The sequence below is a fragment of the Parus major genome, chromosome 7 (genome assembly GCF_001522545.3).
Source record: "Parus major isolate Abel chromosome 7, Parus_major1.1, whole genome shotgun sequence".
NCBI classification, from domain to species: Eukaryota; Metazoa; Chordata; class Aves; order Passeriformes; family Paridae; genus Parus; species Parus major.
In genome coordinates this window covers 4936016-4959573 of record NC_031776.1, presented here as the reverse complement: position 1 = coordinate 4959573, position 23558 = coordinate 4936016, and the positions used below count along the sequence as shown (strand labels likewise).

General features: G+C 38.1%; 1 protein-coding gene across 6 annotated transcripts in view; it reads left to right on the top strand.

The window, feature by feature from the left end:
• DIP2A (disco interacting protein 2 homolog A) overlaps window positions 1-23558 on the top strand; it is a 73751-nt gene that overhangs the window by 17777 nt on the left and 32416 nt on the right. For 4 of the 6 annotated variants that reach the window (XR_001522871.3, XM_033516020.1, XM_015635237.3 and 1 more), the window contains exons 2-5: window positions 4863-4934; window positions 11461-11580; window positions 17082-17201; window positions 21660-21905. Coding sequence is in view for 5 of the 6 variants with exons in the window: in XM_033516020.1 (XP_033371911.1) it covers window positions 4863-4934; window positions 11461-11580; window positions 17082-17201; window positions 21660-21905 (558 nt within the window). In the remaining variant the exon portion in view is untranslated. The remainder of the gene's footprint in view (window positions 1-4862; window positions 4935-11460; window positions 11581-17081; window positions 17202-21659; window positions 21906-23558) is intronic. The other 2 variants (XM_033516021.1, XM_033516022.1) reach the window with 1 other exon arrangement.

Below are 23558 nucleotides of genomic sequence, written 5' to 3'. Positions count from 1 at the left end.
ATTTGCATCAGAGGCAGTTTTCATGGAATTTTTGGGGGATACTATAGAATGACTTGGTTCAGGCAATTATTTCTGGTCTCATTCATTATAATAGTTGTTTACTACATGTCAGACAGTTATTCTACTTTGATATTTTATCCTTGATGTATCTAGGAAGTGACAAACAGAATCTCTGAGTGTTTTTATTTTTGTAGTACACTGTAATTTTGGTTGTTTTGAAATAGCATTTTTGATCACCGACTCAATGATCTTGAAGGTCTTTTCCAACCTTGATATTCTCATTCTGTGATAATGAGAACTGGAAGTGGTAGCTGGTGTGATAGATGTTGTTCACCCCCAGGTGTACTATAACTGGCATCTGTCAGTCTGTGTCTGTGTGCTGCAGGGAGCTCCAGCAGCGTAGAGGGGAACTGGTAGAGTTAGAGCTTTTCCTGTCTCCCTGTAGACCAAGCTTAAGGATTTACCACAGCAGTGGAGGAACAAGTCATTAATTTGGCTTAACTGAGCCTAGAAACTGCTGCTAAGGCTGCTTTTGTGATCCAGTTATTTAACCTTCTTTCATGCTGTCAAATGCTGACTCCTGGCAGATGAAGCAAATGAGTGTTTAAGCCAGGCACTTCCAGATTTTAAAAGGAGCAGCTCTGTCTTCTCCCTACGTACACATGCAGCTCACAAGTAGGGGTTGTATGGAACACAATAACCTGGAATGCACTGACTTTGTACATCCTCTCTGAACTGCAGGATTCACCCCCCTTGGGTTTTTTAAGTCCTAAAATACAAGCTGGGTCTTTGTCCTGCAACTGCTTTGAAACTTCAAGGTGAAAAGGTGACATGTAAATGTGTAAGAATAGAATTTTATTATTCTAATTTCAAATTTTCTAATTCTGAATGTTACTTTGGATTGCTTTGCTAATTGCAAAATGTCTAATGGCTTGATCAAACTAAATTTATTGGTTTTGCTAATTCCTTCCCCAATTTAATAGGCAGTTAATGGTACAGTAAAATATAGTCCCACCGTGTAATTGTGAACAGAGTGAAAGACCGTATCTTTTGCAATTAACATATTGGTCAAATTCATTCCCTTTCTGTCATTAAGATACATATAATTAGCTAGTCAGTATTTTCCTAAGGTCTAGAACTTGATGTTTCATTGATTCTGTTGTATGTGCAAAGGTTTAAGGAATTTCTGCATTTATATAGTTGTATATGTCCATGCTGCCACTTTTACATCACACAAGTTTTGAACTTTGATAACTTAAATTCCCTCAAAGGGATGCAAGTCCTGCTGCAAATTAAGAATTACCAGTAACATACATTTTCAGTGAAATCATGCTAAACTTCTAATACTGCTTCAAGGGTGTGGGAGTTGGCCAACCTGAGTTAACAATTGATTTAAGGCCATAGGAAACATCTAGTTAGGTTATAGCAAAGAGAACAGGACTGTGAGTATAGTTAATATGTAGTTCTCTATCAGGTTATGTTTTGAGTTCTCATTAATGATTGGATGTTTGACATATATGGTAGTGTTTGTGGTTCTTATTCATGATTGATTACTTGTGTTATATATATTGTGATGTTTGACCCACTACCAGGTCTTTGAGGATCATCCCTGTGCTGTGTACGGCTTTTGCTCCCTTTTGTTTGCCATTAAACTCTTACTTTTCAGATATCCTTGTCACACCCATCCCTATTTTAATTTTGCCACAAAATTCCTGGTTGGCCTGGTCCTGAGGTCATGGATGTCAAATTGTGACACAAAGGCTTTGTGATATTCTCAGGATGTTTCAAATAGGGGTTTTGAAATAGAATTTCTATTGGCTTAGTTAACTGCATCACCATATGAAGTGATCAGATGTCATTTCCATTTTAAAGAGATTCCTGTAATATGAAAGATTCCAATCAAGATGTTTTCACACTTCACTTAGCTCAATATGCAAACTAAATTAAGGTATCAGTTGACCTATCAGATACGGTAGGCACAGACCTACCAGAGCCCATATCTCAGTCATGGTTGTAAGTGTTGGCTGCTGTATAGTTTGGAGAGACAAAACTTTCTTTGATTGCAAGTAATGATTTTCCTCTTCTACTTCCTTTATTGCCTGTTGATCAGGCAATCTGTTTGGCTTTTGCCTGATTTACACAAATGTAGTATCTGGAGAACATGTACCAGGTAACCACATCTGGGAATGGGTACTAGTAGTAGGTTTGGAGGAGTTGTTCTGGTTCCTAGATTTAGGTGGTGATAAAAGCTTGTGGGTTAAATAAAAGTGATTGTTGAACTGTCACGGGCAGAATTTTTTGGTGGCACACCTGTGTGTCCCAGGTTGATGCTCACAGGTGTGCATATGGAGAAAATATGTCCCAAACCACTTCCTGTTTTCTTTAGACTGTTTAATTTCTGAAATTGCTCCTTAACCTTCTCCCATCTTTTCCAAAATTTCTACAGTTTATCGTAAAGGATTTGTATTTTGATCTTTGGTTCATCTTCAGGGGCTTTATTTAAAAGGTTGTTTACAGTGTGGAATTAGCAAGGATGTCTGCTGAATTGATTCTTCCACCTCCACCAACTTTTCAAATACAATGACAGCCTATCCCACAAACATGGGGGATATGCTTTTAATACTTCTACAGATGACATGTGAGTTTATGTTTTAGACTGGCAGCTTGCCTGCTTTCCAGGAGCCACCTCTGCAGGCAGAAGCCAGTGCTCATGCCTAGGACTTTATCCTGAAGGAACTGGCAAAGATTTCTGCAGTCAGGGTGATGGACCTGTCATTGTGAGTGTGCTCACCAATGGCCAAACAGTGCAGTTCTTAAAGGTTTCATCTGGCAGAGCTGATCCAGCTGGTTAGGTTCATCCATGTTTAATGTACAGTCAGTTCATTTAGAAATGTTTCTGCTCTTGAGCTCTGCAAACTGGGGACCAGGAGCCATTTCTATGTCTTTAGCAAGTGCCATGCTCTCACAGATCCATTCTCAATTCTATTTAGTGAATTTAGCATTAGGATTCTGTTAGGTCTAGTGCTAACATGGTGGAATAGAACCATGCCTGGGTAGAGTCAGTGTAACTGCATGACAGATTCTTATGTGTACTAATGAAGAATATATTTTAATAGATCATATTAAGAAATGCTAACACTTTCATCTCTGTCTAGATTAATTTTCTTGGCACTTCTGACATATTTTACTATATATATTTTATGACACTTAAGATATTTCAAGTAAAGATCTCTTCCAAACAGAGCTCTAACAGCTCAGCCCAGTGTCTGGCTTTATGCAGTCTCCCCAGGTGCTTTGCTGAGGCCGAGGAACCTCAGATTGCTTTTGTGTAATCCAGTAACTCAGGATAAAATGAGGCTAAATGACAGCAGCTGTGGCCCCAGTGTACCAGATGTGGCAAAGTGGCTCTTTTGGGAAGAAATGAGGGATCACAAAAAACCCATATGATGGGTAAATCCCCCTGAGGCTCTGGGGGCAAGGGAGGGAACAGTTGTCAGGGAGAGAGCCCCAGCCCCAGGCTTTGGAGAGAGGAACAAAGCCCAGCTTGGCTGGGCAGCACAGCTCAACCTGCCACAGCACTGCAGAAAGCAGCAGAAATGCTTCTGACTTCATCCTTTGCTTAAACTCATTGAAGGAAAGTCCTTCAAGTCAGCATTCCAGGAAAATGAAAGAATTTCCAAGTGCAGCAAATGCCAGCATGTGAAGTGCTCTGGTTTAAATTGGACTCTCTGTTCAGCCCTGTGTTGTGCTCAGTGCTTCCATGGCTTACCTGTGCAGTTGGGTGGTACCTGGCAGAGGATGAGCTGCACTGAGGGTTGGGATAAGGATTATGTGGAGCATTTATGAAGCTGTGCAAATTGATGTCTTCACTTGGATTACAGTGCAGCACATTGGTGTAAGGTACAGTATTGATCCTTAAAGAATTTGCTGAGCTTTAGTCTTCCAAATTACTTCTGGCTTAAGAAAAACTGTTATTTTTAATGGTGCTCCTTCTTTATTGGATTGGATTGTTTTTTTTCTCCCATAACTGAAAATGATGCATCTCTTCTGGTATCCTTTTCCTTTTTTCATAAAAAGTGTAGTTTGTCATTTTGACTACCTGTTCCCAGGCAGACAAATCTGCTTGGGCATTTGTGGTGCTTTGTTTTAGTTTGATCTAATTCTCATTTTGATATAATAATACTATATATAAATAAAAACTATATTTCTGTGTATTTCTTCTGCTAATTTTTTTTCCCGCTCTAGAAAAATGGTAACTTCTGTCTTGTGTCCAAATTTTATGTATAATATTTACATGGGTTTATTAAAAAAAAACTGGCAAATTGTAGTTTGAAATACCTGCAGTGGTTGAAGCACTCCAGGATGTGCATTTGTTTTTCTTACCTATTTTGAACAATGTCTTTGAACTCCCATTGCTTGTTTTTGGAGAATGTCAGTAGCTTTAAGTGATGCACATTCACTTGGATGGAGGTTGGGGATGGCAAAAAGAAATTACTTTGTGTCTGTTAGTGTTCTCTGATATAAGGGTGAGGTGGATATTTGAGGAAATTAAGAATATTAAGTAAAAAATTAAACACAGTCCTTAAGGATTAAGGAAAGTACACGAGAATCATTTTAAAATAAAGAGTAAGAATTCTTCTGTGTAAAATCTGACTGAGCAGCAGGATTTCTGCTTGGCCAGAGGTAGGCTGAATCCATATATATATATATGTAATTAATGCCTTTTTTGTTGGTGTGTTTTTCCCTGCATAATTTGCTTTGTTAAACTCTTTCACCAATATGTTGCTAATAGAATGTGCTTGATGCAAAGATTTAAATGTAGAATTTCCAAACAGCATGTATTTATTTATTTTTTTCTTTAGGAGACATCACTCAAAAAGGATATGAAAAGAAGAGGGCAAAGCTCTTAGCACGGTACATACCACTAATTCAAGGTGAGAAACTGCATGGAAGTTACACCTCTGTGCCAAATCTGTGAAAATGGAAAAGTTCTCACTAAATAGACAGGATTAATTATAATAGTGTTTGATATTGTATCTAACCAGCAGAATGGCTGTCACAGAGAAGTGGAGAGCAAGGAAAAAGCCTGAAATATATTTTTTTTATAGTTTTGTAAGAAATGTTAAATGGTAACTTTTGTCAGCAAACTTCAGTTTGACAACTATGTCTAAGACTTTAAGATAACTTTAGAGATTAATAGTTATTGCTAAAAGCAAACTGGCTGGTTTCATTAAATTAAAATACTCAGTAGCCCTCACTCTCATGCTTTAATGTGCTGTTTTTTGCATTTGTCCTGTGCCTCAACCCATTTCCACACACTCCCTCACCCCCTCTGTTTCTTCTAAGCACTGACATTTTTTACTATATTACTTCTGAAGCTGGTTATTATCAGACTTCATCGTCCGCAGCCAAAACCTAAGTGGCCAACTTTCTTTAAAATGTATTTTTATACTAGGACACTGAAATCACTCGAGGTTAGGGCTGTTATGCTGCCACTGAGCTTTGGTGTTCTATAATCCCCCAATTTTCAATAGTTTGACAGATTTTAAGGTAAGAGAAGAAAACCAAGGTGAGTAGAAGCAACGAGACACTGTAAACTGAGACAGTGTTGAACAGTCAGAATGTAATCTGGTATTTCATCATGGGGGTTCTTAGCAAAGATTTATTTTTTGTGGCTTTTGTTTTTATTTGTGTTGTTTTGTTTTTTTTTAAGAATAGATGTAGGTTTTTCCTTAGCAAATTTTTAATCTCTGTAGGCCAAGCAGAACCAAATTCATCTCTTTAAAATGGCTTGTTCCTTGCAAAGAAGCAGTTTGGATTTTTAGTATGACTGACAGTCAGCAACAAGCTCTAGCCTCACCTGCCACAGCTTTTCCTCCTTACACCATTTTTCTGGAAAGAACTGTCTCTATTTTCTGTTCAAAATACCATGTCCTCTAACTCAGCTTTGTTAAAGATTCTGAGAACAGGTGAAGTATGAATTTTGACTAAGGATTTACAATTACTAGAAATATTCTGTCAATGCATTTTGTCTCCTAGAAAGTCATGTCTTTGGATTTCTGTCTCTTGCTTAATCTCTCATCACCTTTGCTTTACTCTTCCTTCACTCCTTTCTATTGACAGTGGGGGTTTTACTTCATATTTTTTCCTTGTCAGCTCTCAAAAGGCTGTTTGCACAAATATTCAAGTACTGAACTCTTAAGCATAGCTTACAGAACTCCAGTACTCTGTCTCCCATACTCGTTAAAGTAAGTTTAGATTTTCAGCTGCTTAAAGATGTTTCTCCTTGTTCAGCTATATTTTCCTTAATCGCCTTAAGCAGTAGCTTAATGAGTCAGCAAATCCTTTGGTTTGTCCTACTTGCTCGACACCACATTTTCAAAGAAATAACAGATTACCTGGTCTTTTTTTACCACTTCTGCCTAGTTTAGCATTAAACTGACAGGGATCTAGCTTTAATATACTGAAAAAATGAATAGACTGTCTGCCTCTGAGCACAAAGAATGATGCTCTGGCAAAAAGATAAAATTTGCCTAAAACATGAAGCTAACTGCCTGTTTCAGTTTCCTGACATATGTTCCATTAACCCAGTTCTAACTTGAAATTTCTTAATTGACACAGCTTCAGCATGGCTCAGAATAGTGTGTGGGAGTCCCAAAGGCTTTGAGCCTGCAGAAATTTTTTATCATTAACAATTTAATTGCAGCATTCCTGATAGGATTCAGTATCCATCAAGTTTTTGCAGACTGATGAATGTCAGCATTTTACATTTGTTGAGTTATTGCTCTATGATTTGACATTCCCAGGACCACTAAATCATGTCTTTCTACAGCTTCATGTCTTAAAAGTGTACTTGCATGCCCAGAGGTTTGAGTTCTGGAAGTTTAACTTTCCCTGTTTTACCTCATCAACTGCCACCTACAGACTAATCATGTGCAAACTCCTGCTCTCTCAATACCATGTAAAATGCATTGGGCTATGTTCTGCTGCACTGTACAGCTGAATCTGTGGGGAGCTAAATCATTAGCCAGACAGTGCTGAACAACCCCACAGAGGGCTTGCTGAACAGAAAAATACACAAGTGGCTGCAAAGCACATTTTCAATTAACAGGAAAATTAAGCAGAACATCTTGTGATTCAAGAGTCTCATTCCTGTAGATTGTTTTGTATTCTAAAATTCTAAATCTGCAGTGATGAAGAGTTAGTGAAAATGTCAAGATTTAGCTTAGGAACCATAGAATAGTGTAGTTATATGGAAATAATAACTGGAACGAGTTATTTTTCACTGATCCAACCAAGTGCACTGTGCAAAATCAAAAACAAATGTTGAGTAATAGCAAGCATTAAACAGTAATTAATTATTTTAATGAAGTAAAATTTAACAGTCAGTAATTGGCTTCCTCAGTCAACCTCTGCATGCAAATTACAGATAAAACTCTGAGGAAATAATTAATTATATATGTAGGCAATCTGGCATGCTGCATGGTGAAGTTTCTGAGTGATGGATAACATCAGATACATGGCAGAGGGTGATTTTGAATGTGGGTAGAGCTGGGATGTAACAACATTCAGAAATAACACAATAAAATAAGCAGCATTTACAGTGAGTATCCTGTCCTGATGGTCTTAAGCTTCCTTTTCAGTATCTCAAGTAAAACTCCTGCCTTGTGATGGTTGTTTCCTGATTATCTTGATTTCTTACTGACCTTTTTACAGTGTTGCTGGTTATTTTCAAGTTGCCTCTTCAGCTGTGTAAATGAGGTTGAAATTACAGTTAGTGTTCTGGTGCTGCTTTACAGGGCAGTCCCTGGAAATTATTTCACTGGGTTTAGTTAGTGCTGGATAAACACCTTGGTGGGTGACTTTGTTTCTCCTCTGGTGTCAGAGTGATTCCACTCTAAAATTACTTTCTTTTATTATTATCCTTCTCTTTTCTTCCTTAGCATTTCTGCTCCAGCAAAGTTGAAATGTTAGCCATTTTCAAATCTTCATTTTAATAGAAAATGATGACAAAACCATCTCTAATTTTGGTTGAGGCTGGCATGTCCCATCCTTCTATTTTTCTTACATTTTCATGGTTTTATGTCTCTGTTTCTGCTGCTACCAGGAATACATACATGTTCTATTCCTGGCTGGACCAGGTGATCTTCAAGGTCCCGCCAACCTGGATTGCTCCATGATTCTGTTTAACTGTGATTTTTGTTTTTATGTCTTTGTGGGTAAGAAGTACCCACAAATCACCCTCCCATTCAATTAGAGTGGGATGAGTTTACATATCCTTATAGCACTTAGTATCTGTAGTTTTATGTTTAAGGAATGTGCAGCTTACTCTGGTGTCTTGGAGTCTCCAAAACCTTTAAATTTCTTATAATTTAAAGGAAAAACATACAAGTACCTTTCTTGGTGCTATAAAGTTAAAAATCCTACTTTATACTATGGCTATAATGACTGTGATCAAAAGATGTCCAAATTTTAATTGGCTAATTTGGTTGGGTCTTGGTGTATTTGGTTTAAATGAGGTACGTGAAAATGTAATGTGTTCATGTGGACTAGTTGAAAAAGCAGTTTATAGCTTCATTGCTCACAGTTTCTCAAAATATCAAGAGATTGCAATTCCTGTGCCTTTTCAATTCTGTGCACATCCTTTTAAATTAGGAGTGCTGGGCTGCTTGTGAAGCACTTCCTGAACTGCTGCTTAAAATGGACTATTATTTTGAGAAATGCATGTTCTAGCTAATGCCATGTAGGTGTTCTGCTTACCAGGTTGTCATAGTGTATAAATAAGTGTGTCTCTTGCTTATGGGTATTTTCATTGAAATGGTTCAGTCACTGTTTGGATTCTCTGAATTGGATCCAAATCCTGACTTGTATTTGGTTTCACTGAGTTTATAACAAGTGTCTTCTATGCTTTTGTGTTCTTTGCTGCTCTTTCATGCTTCCTTGAACAGAAAGTGTTAATGCCCTTAAAATAGTTTCATAGGCTTCAAGTGGAAGCTTATGAGCTGGAATTTACTTCCTTGAGTAGAGCAAAATGTTACAGAATCATGGAAGATTGTCAAAAGATAATGCCTTTTGGTTACCTTTATTATTTCTAATATCTTGAATTTCTAATACCTTATTCTGGGAAATAAATTACATTGGGTAAACCCTCTTTTAGTCCCTCTAATCTGGAAGAGCTGAACACTTAGTTTTGGATCTTGAAGACAAAAAAGTGTGTACAGCAGGATTATATTTTCTGATATGACAGTAAAGGATGATAACATTCAACTGTGATCTTGAATGAGGATTGGATACTCAGTAACTGCCCCAAAGCCAGACCTCCACTTTTTGGATTTTCTGCCTTGTCAAACCTTTTCCTTTCTTTTCACACTTTGAACCTGGCTGCTGTAATTTGTTCCTTTCTTACTTCAAGACCCAATTCAATAGCTGCAGAAAGATTTGATAATGTACAAAGAGTCTGGAGTTTCCTCTTTGGTCTCCCTCTTCCCTTCTCTGCTCTACAGAGCTCTTTAATACATTATGTTTTGGAAATTTGATCTCTACCTACCTGGTATCTTTATCCTCCCCAGTGATGCCAGCAGAGAATCTTCCTTGTCCTGGCAGCTCTTCATTGTTCTTATAGTAAAATAATTTTTTACTTGTATAAATGACAATTGTTTGAAATGCCAGTATTAGTCTTAATTCCCCAGTGCTTGTGGATGGACCAATACAGGAATAATTCAAATATTAATTTCATCCTGTAGAAGCAAATTGTTCAGTTAATTGGAACAAGCATCCTCTTTAAGGTGACTTCATTCTTGCTAGCTTTGGGCAAGTTAAAAATGGAGAAAATGCAGTGATAATGGATCAAGTGCCTTTAGTATATGTCTTTTCTGTAAAGGTGTTGGTGTGAGTGGGGAAACTAGGCCTAATTACCCATCTGCTTTTGCTAAAGGCTAAGGTAGTGGTTTGCATAGTAGGAGAATAAATGAAAAAGCTCACCAAGCTCGTGGAACAGCATTTTACTGGCACATAGATATGTGGCCTAAGAGTCAGATGCGCTATCTTACTGTTTTTACCCAAAAATGACACTTTTCAGATTCACTGTTGGTATTTTTGCACTATGATATGAAACCTACTTTGAGGAAGCAAGAAGGGAGACAGTCTGAAGAAACTGAGTTGTTGTTTCTAACAGTGCCAAGGATTTCATGCCTCATCCTAATTTTAAAGGAACTTCTGAGATTCACTTATACATACTTCATCACAATAACTCTGATTCACAAAAATCTGATCTTAGTCTTGAGAGGAGGAGAGTGTTCTGGTTTTGGAGTTGGTCATACACTCTTCTTATGTGTCACTTTTTACCTTCTCCTCCTGCCCCAAGTATTGGTGCAGCCAATTGGTGCAGAAGTGCTCAGGTTGCACTCAGGACATCCCACATGCAGGTTGTCATCTGCTGATGGATTATACCAGTCAGCTCATTTTCCAGATTATTTTCCTCCCACTGGGGATCACAGAGTGGAAAATGGACTCTTACAAGTCCTGATTTCAAAGCTCTGTAGTTACTACAAGACTGCAAATGGGAAGAATAAGGAATTCCCTTCAAGGGAAGGAAGGAGTGAAAGGAAAGATATATTCAGCCCTGTGTGGTACAAGAGACTGAGTTAAATACAGTGAACTTGATGCAGTAGGTCTTACATGAGGAAAGTTTATTGTAAAACACAGCACTAAGCTAAATTTATGTTAGGATTATGCAAAAAACCTTCCAACTGCATTGGATTTTTTACATTACATTTGAAAGTGTGGATGTATAATAAAATTGCAAATGGAAGTTTCTAGTCCAAATTTATATAGCCCTTGATAGATCAAGAGCCAGCAGGGGGTCCGCTCATTTTGGGGATCAGGAAGTGATAGTGGATATTTAATGGTTACTGTCAACCCCTTTGATTTTTTTTTTTATTCCTGTTTTGCTACAATGTAAAATTGAGATTCATCTTCCTGAATATTAGCCAGCCTAAAGGTAAGCAACTGCTCTGGGTTACCAGAGCCCTGTTCTAATAAGGTGCAGAGCAAACAACTAGAGAATGGCTCAGTTCCTGTTGTTTTTGTTACCTTGTGTGAGGCTGGGAAGGTCTGTCATTGTTTCAGGAGTACGTGGAGCACCCGGACAACTTAGATTACAGTGGGAGCTTTTATATGGTGAAGCTGACAGAATTAACTCTACATTAATACCTGCAAAGGTTTTATTAGAGAATTGTAGCATTTTTGTAAAATATGAATCTTCTGAGTATTGCTCTATTAAAGGGTGGGTATAGATTGAATGGGATTAAAATGCAGGTAGAAGATGAGCACTTTTTAAAGGTACTGTCTTGCAGCAGTTGAATTTTTGAGTAAGTATCAAAGGTAGTGAAACAATGTAGACATGGAGAGCAGATACTGTATTTTCAAAGCCGAGTTTGTATAAAATAAACTGTGTTTCAGGTGTGGATCCATCCCTGCAAGCAGAGAACAGAGTCCCAGGCTCTTCCCAAGCTGCTCCTGCGGTATCCAAACAGCAGAAATCCCGATCCACCAACTCAAGGGACGAACGCTTCCGATCTGGTAAGGGACACAGGTACAGCTGAGCCATCACATGTCCTAAGAGGAAAAGTATACCTGTAAAAGTATACCTGTAAAATGGTACCTGCACCTACACAGAAAGCTTTGGAAGAGGGGAAGAGATAATGAATGTCTTTCAAGTATCTTTTTGTTTTGATACACAAGTGGTTTTGTTTGAATCCGGCCTGGAGGAAATGCAAGAAGGGAAGGAGACTGTAGACCTGTCTTCTGATGTGTTTCTTGTTGTGAATTTTACCTTTACCTCATCAGCTTTTTCATATTTGCTGAGAAAACAAAATTGGGTTTCCAGTCTGTGGAACAGTTACTTAAAAATTTTGAAGACTACAGTACGTGGGATTTTTTTGCTTGCATGTTTGGGTTATTTTGTTAAAGCAAGGTTATATATTTATTGTAGCTTTCTTTCAAATATTTCCTGGTTTAAAGCAAGTGCACAAAAAAGGAAGTGTCACAATGGATATTCTACTTCATTTTAAATGGACACCACATGACAAACCTGTTTTGGAAAATTGTGTGAAAATACTGATATCCTCATTGCATCCTGTTCCCATTGTTACTTTTCAGGTGACTGAAGTGCACCATTTCCCTGTGAAATTCCTTGTCACAATAGTGAGGAAGAACAGGTGTTTGGAAGCTTTTCTCTCCTAAATACTCTTGGACTTCTAGCTGGATATTTTTCTGTTTGTTGTGCAGGATAATTCCATGTCTTGGCTTTGGGGATGAGAAGTGCAAGTGATGGCATGCACTGCACATCCTTTACAGGAGGCTGGTCTTGGGTCACCTTGTCTTGCCACTGCTTGGGCAGAGTGCAGATTGCATCCTGTTTGCCTTGCTGATATGTAAAACCTTGCTCCTGAGTTGAAGTTGTGCCTTGTACATTCCTTAGGGCTAATTGAATGATGAATGAGACTTCTTAAATATTCTGTAGATATATACAAACTCCTGGGAAAGGTGCCCCTATTCAGCTACACAGAGAAGAAACTTCTGAATGCCAGGAAATATTGCATAGTGTTGTAATTAGTTAATTATATTGAAAAATATTTTTTAAAATATTAAAGAAATATGTTCCAGAAAATTATATTATAGAAAATAATGAGAGTAAGTTGTGCCATTGTTAAACAGAAATAAAAATCTACAAGAGCAAGATTTCTAAGGGAAATCCTTGGGAGGTAGTCCTTGGTGGGCACTACCGTGTCCTTCCGTGGTTTCCTATCACTGCTCCCCAAACTAATGTTTCATTAAATATTTCTGCCTAGAAGAAACACGTTCTTTACTTGGAAATTTTCAAAGTTCTTAGTTACAACACACATAATTGGTTCTCTTTCTCCTACTAGTGATAAATGACAAGGCTTAGTATGCTCAGATGGTACCAAAACCAAATAGTGACAGTTTTGTTTAACTTGGTTTAGGTTAAACTTATTTAGGTCTGTACAAGGAAATGTAGATATGGCTTTCAGATGCCAATATCTATTCCCATCTTTCTTCTGTAGTTAAAAAAAAAAATCTTCACATTTACTGCATTAGTGATTGGCTTCTTTACCTCATCAAAGAGCTAGACATTGTTCCATTTTTTAACTTCCCTATGTGCTGACACATCTTGACTGTTGTGAGGGTTAACCAGCCTCAGCCTCCTTTCCTCAGTCTCACACCTTACTTATTCTTTAGACTCTTATGGGGAGGGGACAGAATTGTTTCTTCCTTTTTCTTTCCCTTCAGTCTTTATTTCTTGTTTTCCTTTCTTCAGATCTCATCTATGTCTTTTTCAAGAGTAGTTGATATGGGGAAAATGCAACTTTTCCTAGAACAGGATCTCTTTCTGGAGCAATTTTAGGTACTTTAGAACCATCAACATAAATTACTTAAAATGAGCAAGGAAATGAAACAGTTCCATCTTTTATACAATTAATCTGTCATTTACTCTTGGTAAGCACTTTTTTTAATAGTTTCACAGAAGAGTTGTATATTTAAATCCACTGTATGTTTTTATCATCCCCAGATACTTTTCTTCAAAAAGTAAATATTATCAAAAAAATTCCAACAGCGAATACTGTTGATAAATACAGGCCTGCTGTCCAGGCTTCAGCTGGAATAGTGTTAATTCTCTTCTTAATAGCTGGTACTGTACTGTATTTAGGATTTACAACGAGAATAATGCTTATATACTATTATTTTTTTTTATTACGAACATCATTATTCCTATTACATTTTAATTTACTTCAGATATTATTGTTTATATCTCAAGCCATGGATTTTACCTTTTTCCAGGTCCTCTCCCCATCCCACCTAGGTAGTGCTTATTGCTTTATCTGTTGGTATTTTGAAATCCATGAGCAGCAGGGACACTGGTCAGCTTATAAATGTCTTTTTTTTTTTCTTTGACTGACTGTAGAAATTCTTCCTTCTGTGCCTTAAGGCAGGGATAAGAATCAGAGGCTGATAAATGGGCAGAGGCTATAAATGGGAAAGAAAAATGCTCTTCTAATAACTGTACAATTTAGAAGCTGTAAGAGTTTTTAGGTGATTTATAGTCCACAAACTATTGTAGTTTTCCTCCCTTAGCCCTTTTTTAAGGACACATGGAACGAAAGAAAATGAGAATAAGTACAAGGAACAGGAGGGAAGATTATGTGGTTTATTACAACAGAAGGAGAAAATATTTGTAATTTGTTAATTGTTGATGGTTGCTTGCAGCTTCATAAAGTGCAGAAGCTTAGAAATACATCTCCAAGGCTTTTTTATTCTGCTTTTGGATGGCAGCATGTGTTGTTTTTCACTTTGGTACATATATTCTTTCTGTTAGTGAAATGCTGGGCTTGTTGTTCATCACTTCCAGTGATCACTGTTAAGCATTCATGATCTCTGTTCTCAAAAATGTGTCACATTTGGTCTGATTATCAGTGTTTAATTCCCTGAAGAAAACTGAACTCCACAGTTCTTACATGGTGAACTACACAGTTCTTACATCCACTTTCACAGTAAATTTGGAAGAATTTAAGTAACAGGCAGTGGTAGAGAACTTACTTTTTCAATATCCATATCAAATTCCAATAGCCAGTTAAAATTCAATTTATACTAATCTATGATTAGATTTTTGTACCCTAAGCATTCTGCTTCTTTAAAATAATGTCATTCCTTTTACTTGTTTTGTTGAAATATGTTTCATCATGTAGAAAAGTTCTTAAAGCAAAAGTGGAATAGGAACAAAGTGTTCCAGGGAAGAAGTGAAAGCAATTACTTCATTGATTTGGATGAGAGAGGATGTTCCTACTCAGCTGATGTCCAAGGACAAGATATTATAAGAAAGATTTCAAGCCAGGAATAGATCTTAATGAGTATAGAGGGAATGATGAGTTAAATTGGCACTGTAAAAATAAAACATGGAACAGGATAAAAATTCCTACTGACTGTCTCCTGGTTGCATTTTTATCAGTTAATCTACTCTGTTGCAGGTTTTGGGGTGGGAGTTAGGACTAGAGGAGAAGGTGGTGGTGATTTTGCCCTCTGGAAATGGAATAAAAAGTAGTTCCCATGCTTGCTCCCACAAATCTGTGTGATGTTATGACCTGCCCTGCTCTGCTTTGTTATAAAGCCCCAGCACATCTTTGCCTCCAACTAGGCCTTTCCATTCCCAAAATGCACAACTAAGACTGCTTTCATTTTTTTATCTGCCATATTATTTAATGACTTAATGTATTTATATGCAGACTACAAATGTTTTGTGTTATTTTGGTCTTTGGAAGACCTTTTCTGGAGAAAAACAATGCATGTTCCCCTACTTCCTATGAGATGTTACTTTAACAAAAAAGTCTTTTAAATTGTATGTAGATGTAGACATGGTGGAAGTGACTGCATCTCACAGTTACTGTCTCTTTCTAGAAACATTCCAGCTTGGTTTTGACTGGAAATTCTGCCAAGGAAATGTGTCCTGCAGAATGGCCATTTTGCCCCTTTTAAGTCTGCAAAAATAATCCTTAATTGATGTTGAATCCTGCTTAAACTTTCTGGAATTTGGGGACATAAAAGGTTTGCTTCTGGGTATCTATGGGAATAAATTTAATTGGTGAACAATTACAGATAAAACTAAGGATCAGAAGAAACTAAGACTTGACAAAAAGCCTAGCTGTGGGAATGGAGAAGGAGGCATGCAGACATAAGAAAAGGGGAATTTTTAATTTATAAAGCATGTATTATTATTAAGTCCTTGGTGTGAAGGACTGCAGCAAAAATCTGACAGGGGGCCCAGGACAAAAAAAAAATGATGGCATTGAAGGGTAGAGGTTTTATTGGTTTTTGGGGTTTTTTTCCTTCTTAATATTTTTCTCTTATAGCAACATCATCTTTGAACCTCCCATGTTGGTTGCACAAAAAGTTCTTCTTTGAGATAATCATCTACTTAGTACATTCCTGAGTCTTGTAGGAGCACACAGGTGGGATAGTATATTTGCATGTATCCATATTTTAAATATTGCTCTGAACAGATTATCTGCAGGGAGCTGCAGACTGAAAAGTGATAGGTACAGGGATAGAGTAATTACATTACATTGTATATTATATGTAAGTTGTTTAAGTATATATCTGTCATATACTTACATACCTACAAATAGTTTCATACCTTCAAGTTTGTCTGCCTGTTACATATTTGCATCTTAGCAAAAGAACAGATAGATACTTACTAAAAGAATATATATATTCTTTCAAATTGAATAGTTAAAATTCTGAAAACCTTGTACAGCAGTTACCATGTAGAAGAAATGTGGTCAGCCCAATGCACAGATTTAGCTTTTGGCACCATTGGAATGCAGAGATCAAAGCGAAGAATCTGCTGAAAAATCACTGGAATACATTAAATTTTATCTGCAGTGAGGTCTTGATTAAACACTGAATTCCTCTTTAATCTCAGTTTCAGCTTAAAAATCAGAAAAGTTAACATATAGCCCTTGAGCCTCTTAGGATAATTTTTTGCTTTCAGGAAAGTGAAAGATCTGTATGTCTTTTCCCTAATTCTTCATATAGAATCATAGAATTTCATTAGAGTTGGAAAATTCCTCTAAGATCATTGAGTCCATTAGTCTCTTTTTTCTGATTTTTATTACTTGCATTGTTTTGTGAGAACTTCAGATATGCATGTACTTGTACTTCTTTTCACTTCCTGGATTTTGAGAATAAAGAGTCAAATGCTGTTGCAAATTTACAGAATCTGCATTGAAATTTCCCCCTCAAATGAAAATAACTGATAGTTCAAAACATGCTGGGTACTCTGTAACTGCAGTGTTTATTTCATGGGGTTGCTGAAATGCTACTCAGAGAGGATTTTCAGGCTGATTTCATGGGGAAAATCTATCAACTTGCCCCTGCTTATATTCTCCCTTAGCTTTGGAAACCATTGCTTCTGCACTGGATTGGAGCTGGAGGCTCCAAGTGGTGTTGATTGAGTCCTCCTGATTAACTGAAATTCTAACCTTTTTGTTTGTTTGTTTTCTATATAGATGTCCACACAGAAGCAGTACAAGCAGCACTTGCAAAATACAAAGAGAGGAAGATGCCCATGCCCTCGAAGAGACGTTCTGTCCTGGTGCACTCTTCAGTAGAGACATACACCCCTCCAGGTACATGTTGAGTGAACACAGACAGCTAACAGAGCTGCCCAGAGAAACTATGGCTATCCCATCCCAGCAAATGTCCAAAGTCAGGTTGGACACGGCAACCTGAGATAGCAGAAAGTGATCCTGCTCTAAGTAGTTATTAGGTTGCACTAAAGTTCTGTATCATGGCTGTATTTCCCAATAATAAGGTCTTGGCTGGATTTATGCTGTGATGTTTTTCCTTGTGGTTTTTAGGGTCTCATCTAGAGAGTGTAGCTGCTGAAAGTCCACAAGAAAGCAGTCTTAGAGTGAGCAGGTGTCATTTATGCATTAAGTATATTCTCTTACATCATATCTCACTCAGAGGGTATCATCTAGGCAAGTATGTCAGAGCTGAAAATACCCCATTTCACATGGCAGAAGATTCTTTTATAAGTTGAAGAAAGTGCCAGGGCATTAAGTTGCTGCATTAATTGCAGAGCACTCATCAGATGGTTTCAACTATTCAGTGGTGAGCAGAATGAAACAGTCAGAAAATCATTGTTCAGATTGGTTATAGCAGAATGCCTTCTTTAATTTTTTAGGGGGAAGAGGTAATCTTCTGTTGTCTCACAATGAATTTTCTGGAGGTTAAGAAAATAGTACAACATATTGTGGTAGCAAGCCATGTGGTTTGAGGCCAGTGTCTGTACAAAGAAGAGGGATTTCCTAAGATGTTTAATTTTGAGAACGTGTACGTGTGTTTTTTAATGTGGCCCAGGAGCAGAAGCACACAGACACCTACTGCCCTTTTCTGTCATTTCTAGTTCTTAACCCCCTTCTCTAAAAGAAGAGTTCAGATATGCTGCCCTCCTGCTTTCTGAGCTGTATTTCTTCTTTCTATTCTTCCCATTTAAAGAGAATTCCACTTGAGTTTGCTAGTCACACACTTAAGTATATTATTTTTGTGGGTTCTCCAATTATTTCATTAGTTAATAAACAATAATCTGTATTGTTATATGTAGTCTTTCTTGACCCTTCATGTTTTTACCTAGAAAATATGCTAAGTATTTTTATTAAAGTATCGTTTTATTCTTAAAAAAAAGCTGAGATGCTGTGGAGAGAATGTTAGGTTGTGTGATAAAAGCTGCCCTGCTCACCTGCAAAGGAGTGTGGGGCATGGCAGGTAGGGCAGCCCAAATAATGCCCCATCCCAGGAGCCACCAGCCTGTCCCAGACCCACCTGCACAAACCTGGAAGGGCACTGGGAACAGCAATAGGCAGGAGGACAAGTTCAGGATTCTGAGAAGGGTCACCCTGTCCAGGCCTGTCCCTGGAGAGCCTCAGCCCTCAAGACCTCACACAGAGGGGTGAGGGACACTGTGTGGGATGCAGGGAAAGAATATTTTGGAACTGCATGGGTCTTGTTATGGGATGTTAAGGTGAGGAAGTGCAGACAGGCAAAGGGGCAGACTTGGGGAGGAACAAGTGTGGGGAAAACAGCAAGATAAGAGGATCAAAAGGGCTGGTGGTGTGTAAATGGAACACGTGCCTGGCCATGCCCCCAAGCCTGCACTCCATGCCATACGTGTGTGAGCAAGAAGAGGCTGTGGGATCTGCATTTTTTTTGTGTGTTTGTGCTGCTGTAGTGTCATCTTCTAACATGCCTGTGCAGGTGGTCAGCAAAGGAGCCAAGTGTACTTACACTGGGGTTGAGCAGGGTGCAGTAGCACCTTAAATAATAGGAGCTGGAAGCTGGTGGTGTGATCACCACAGGGACGTGGTCATGACCACAAGGCTGCTGGAGTGCATGAACTATTTGAACAACACTCCACATGGTGTTATTCTTGGGGTGCTCTTGTCCAGAGCCTGGAGTTGGACTTGGTGTCCATGAGTCCCTTCCAACTCAGGATATGCTATGAAAAGTTAAGTGCCTTTAAAATCTGTCAAGCTCTTTCTAAGAGAAGGTGTTATGAGATGTCCTTATCTCTGTAAGAGAATGGGCCACTGGCTAAGTTCTGTATCATGGGGAATCAGGACATTCAGAAATATTCTAGGTACTTTCTTCAACTCTATCAAGTCATAAAAATAATTGTCTTTTTATGGTCCTGCCTTCATTTGCAAAGTTAGCTCAGCAAGAAGGATCCAAAGTTGTAAAAACCCAAGTAGTGCTGAGCATCTAATCCGTTCACCCAATGCCTTAAGTCTTTCTATTGGCAGGAGTCAATGCAATTAAAACATGCTTTGCTATTAGTAATTGAAACTTTGTTACAAACAGCTACCATCAGGTACCAGGAAGGAAGTATCAGATTCACATTTTTTACCCTGAGGGTTGTGAGGCACTGGCCCAGAGAAGCTGTGGCTGCCCCATCCCTGGAAGTGTCCAAGGCCAGGGTGGACAGGGCTTGGAGCAACCTGGGATAGTGGAAGGTGTCCCTGCCCATGGCAGAGGATGGAATGAGATGAGCTTTAGGGTCCCTTCCCACTCAAACCATTCTGTGAATCCAAGGTTCTCAGCACAGTGTTAAATTGGAATCCAACTCCTGACTGGCAGTAAAGGAACTACTTTTATCCATCATCCTTCCAAAAATTTTAACATACTTTTGGTGTCATCCTATTGAGTCTCTGATCTTCCCACACAAGTTTCCTGTGATCAGAACTGGAGCTGAGCCTTCATGCAAGTCTGGCTCAAAGAGGGGTGGTTTCTGTGACTGTCTTGGGTCAGCTCCCAGCCAGGAAGAGCTGGAAGCCAAGCACACAGTATTCTGTCACTGTTCTGTCACCACACACCAGGATCAGTGGATTAACCCCTGCCACAGGGCTTCTGCTGGGGTGATCTTGCTACTTCATGATGTATTTATGTTTTGATATTAGAATGCTTTTGCAATGGATCCTCTATTTTTTTTTACACAGACTTCATTTGTCTTGAATCTGGGTAAGGAGATGTTGTCAGAGTGTGTATTCTGTGCAAAATCTGCTTTTTCTATATTTCTTCCTATGAAGTGGTTATAAATTGCAGACATGGTGGTTTGGTTAGACTTTTTTTTTCAATCCCTGGCTGTTCATAATCCTATCTTTTTCCATATTCCTGGGATTATTTATTTTTGCTTACTGTCTAAAAGAAAGGGAAGGTTGCAAGCAATATGGGACAAGTTTGGCTTCTCTCCAGGAGCAAATGGAGTCCGCTGCCAAAAACTCCAAATGTGGCAGCAGACCAGAAGTATCACATGAAACATGGACCCAGGAATGGGGATGCACCACAGCTGAATTTTCTCAAAGATCTCTTGTTTGGGTATTTTCATTCAAAATTGTCATGTTTGATGAGGCAGGTCAAATAATGAGATAGCTACAATTTTAACTTAGAAAATGCTATCAAAGGTAATGGAAATCTTATGAAATGTTTTTTGCCCAAGATGAAGAGTAGCTTTTTTTATGTTGCTTCAAGAAATTCATATGGAATTGTATCTAGCTGAACAACTGTATCTGTATGTCCAGAGGATTAAGAAAATAGCCAAAATTAAGGTTGCAGAATTCCTTATGTAATCCACCCCAGATTTCCATGTCTAGGACTTTTAGAGTATAGTAACAGACACCCTACCCTATATAAGGCATGTAAAACATCAAGTCATTAAAATTCAGCAATTTCTTTATGAGGACAAGATTTTTTTCTGTAATAAGACTTTCTGTTTTTCACTCAAAATCATAAGGGATGTATTTTCTTGATATTTAGAATGACCTTTTTATTTTTTATTGGATGGATAATAAATAAGAAAAGATTGTGTGCCAAAGGGAAATGTCTGGAAAGTTGTAAGTAACTGAATGTTAATTAAATTAAGAGCCCTTTGTCATACTTCTAACAGCAACAAATATACATCTAGAATGAAAAGATGCTTTACTAAGCATTTCTGTGAATTACTCATTATATCAGTTTATGTTGTTAAAATAATTTAACAACTTAATCAATGTAATTCTTTGTAATTACTCTTTCATTGAACTTCAGAGCATCATGGTTTTTTAAGAATTAGGTCTCAAAACAACTTGTCAGAAGAATCAGAAACTGAAGAATTCCCTTCCCCTCAAAAAGAGTAAAAAAGGAAATAAAAAAAAAAGGGGAGGGTGGTATTCAGGTGCAATGAGATAAAATTTACCTGTTCAGAACAGAATTATTTTTTTCAGTGGAATAGGGATGGGATTCTCACTGATCCTCTGCTGTAGGTAGAAGCCTGTTTTGACTCTCATGTCATTACAAATGTTGGAGGTAACAGAAACTGTGCTCCAGGTGTGTTCTGGCACTAATGTGTAGGAGTTGCTGTCTTAGCCCAGAAAACGGCAGCAAGAGGGGTTTGTGTGTGTGAATATCCCATTCCTTTAGAACGCACCCCTCACGTGTAGCACGTGAGAATGCTGCACAGAGCACATGGAGCAGGGCCAAATGCCGTGTTCCTGGTGCTGGGTCATTCCCATTCCCACATTACAGGCCTGTCATCATTATTTTGACCACAGACACATCGTCAGCATCAGAAGATGAGGGCTCGTTGCGGCGGCAAGGGCGGATCAGCTCCACTCCGTTCCAGAGCCATTCCAACGTAGAGCCCTGGCTTAACCGGGTCATTCAGGGCTCCTCCACCTCATCCTCTGCATCCTCCACCTCATCTCATCCTGGAGGGAAACCTGCTGCTGCTTCCAATACCGCTCCTGCCACCACTGCTGCCACTGCGCTTGCAGATCTCATGGCACACACGCAGATAGGTCAGTAAACCTGCCGGTGTGGTTGGAATGAAATCAGATTACAAATCTCAAAGCAGGGCTAAACACAAAGGTCTTCACCAGGAGATAGATAGCTGTGAATAGCCTTAAAATGTGCAATTCACAGACCAGGTAGGTATGATATGTATGTATTTAACCCAAGCCAGTTGCTCATGAGATCTGAATGTGCATTCTTCTTGGTAAAATGCTTGCTTTACCAAGAAACTAAGGTTCAGTTTTAGTGGATCCCAAAGCAGAATTTCAAAGGAATCCTGGTTTTGGTGCATGCTTTCCAATCTGCATGTATTTACCCTAAACAATGTCAGACTGTGTATTTCAGACATGATTCAATTGCCAAGCACCCAAAAGACAGAAAAACACACAGAATCTTTGGGAAAGGTATGAAATGGAGTCAGCTAATCATTGGGAAAATTTTTTGTTGTTGAAACCTAATTTTTCATATTCCCATTTCCAAGCTTATTAATAATGAAGAATTTGCAGTTTTGTTTATCCTTGGTGGTTGTAAGAAGGAGGTAATCTGTCACCACTTTACTTCAAGCCATTCAGGATTTCATATAATGGATTAATAGAAATCATGTTTAACTCCTTAAAATTACAAAGTCAAATATTGCAAACCTTTTAAGCTTAACCGGCTGTAAATAAAAAAACATATGTATTAAAATAGCTGTAAAAATTTTCAAGATACACAAAATGTAGCACAGCATCTTGTTATGTCTCATGCCCCAGGCCAGATAGACCTGTCTATCAGGACTTTTTAATCAACAACATTGAATGCAAAATCAAGGCCTTATTAAACAGGTCAGAATCCAGTATTTAAGCAGCTGAATGTTAGACTGTATGCAAGTTTAAAATTTCCTTAGTGGGAAATAATTACAGTATCTAGAAGGAAGGAAGCTCAGGGATCATTAAGAGCTGATCTATTAAAATACTTATAAAGATAAAATTTCCAGTGCCTTTGACAAAAAAAAAAAAAATAGATGCATTTTCACAAGAATGATCTACCTCATTTCTGCAATGCCTGCCATGTTCTATCAGTTTTCATTCCTAGCTTGGTAACTTGGTAAAGCTTGGTTTTCATTCCATGCATTGGTTCATGCATGGCCAGTATCAGTTCAGTTGGGACATTTATCCTGTCTGTCCTTTCCTAGCTCATAAGAATATGAAAACTTACTCAGTTCTTATACTGCAGAATTTCTAAAAGGGGCTTTGATTTGTCCTGGAGCATAGAAGAGTTTATTTATTTTTTCAGATAGTGAGCTGATATCAGCAATCTGAAAGGCATCTTACATGTCTTAATTGCCATGCCATACTGAAATATTCTGTGTTTTGGTTATGTACTGAATAGCTAGTCACAGTTTTGAGATGTTGAGAATTTAAATTCAGCAGCTTGTTCCCTTGCAGCTCATCTTCTCCCGCCTGCATTTTTAGTGGTAAGCTCAAACTAAGTTCCCAGGCGGTAAGCTGCAGTATTGGAAGTGCAAGGTTGCAATATTTAATGGAGTCAGATAGGAATGTGCATTATTTTTAAGATGTTTGTCTTTCACTTAATATCAGCAAGGACAACCCTTCATGTTGGAAGGCTTTTTTGTCTTTTGTGTAATTTTTTTTTCTTTTAATGAGTAAGGCTAGCAATAT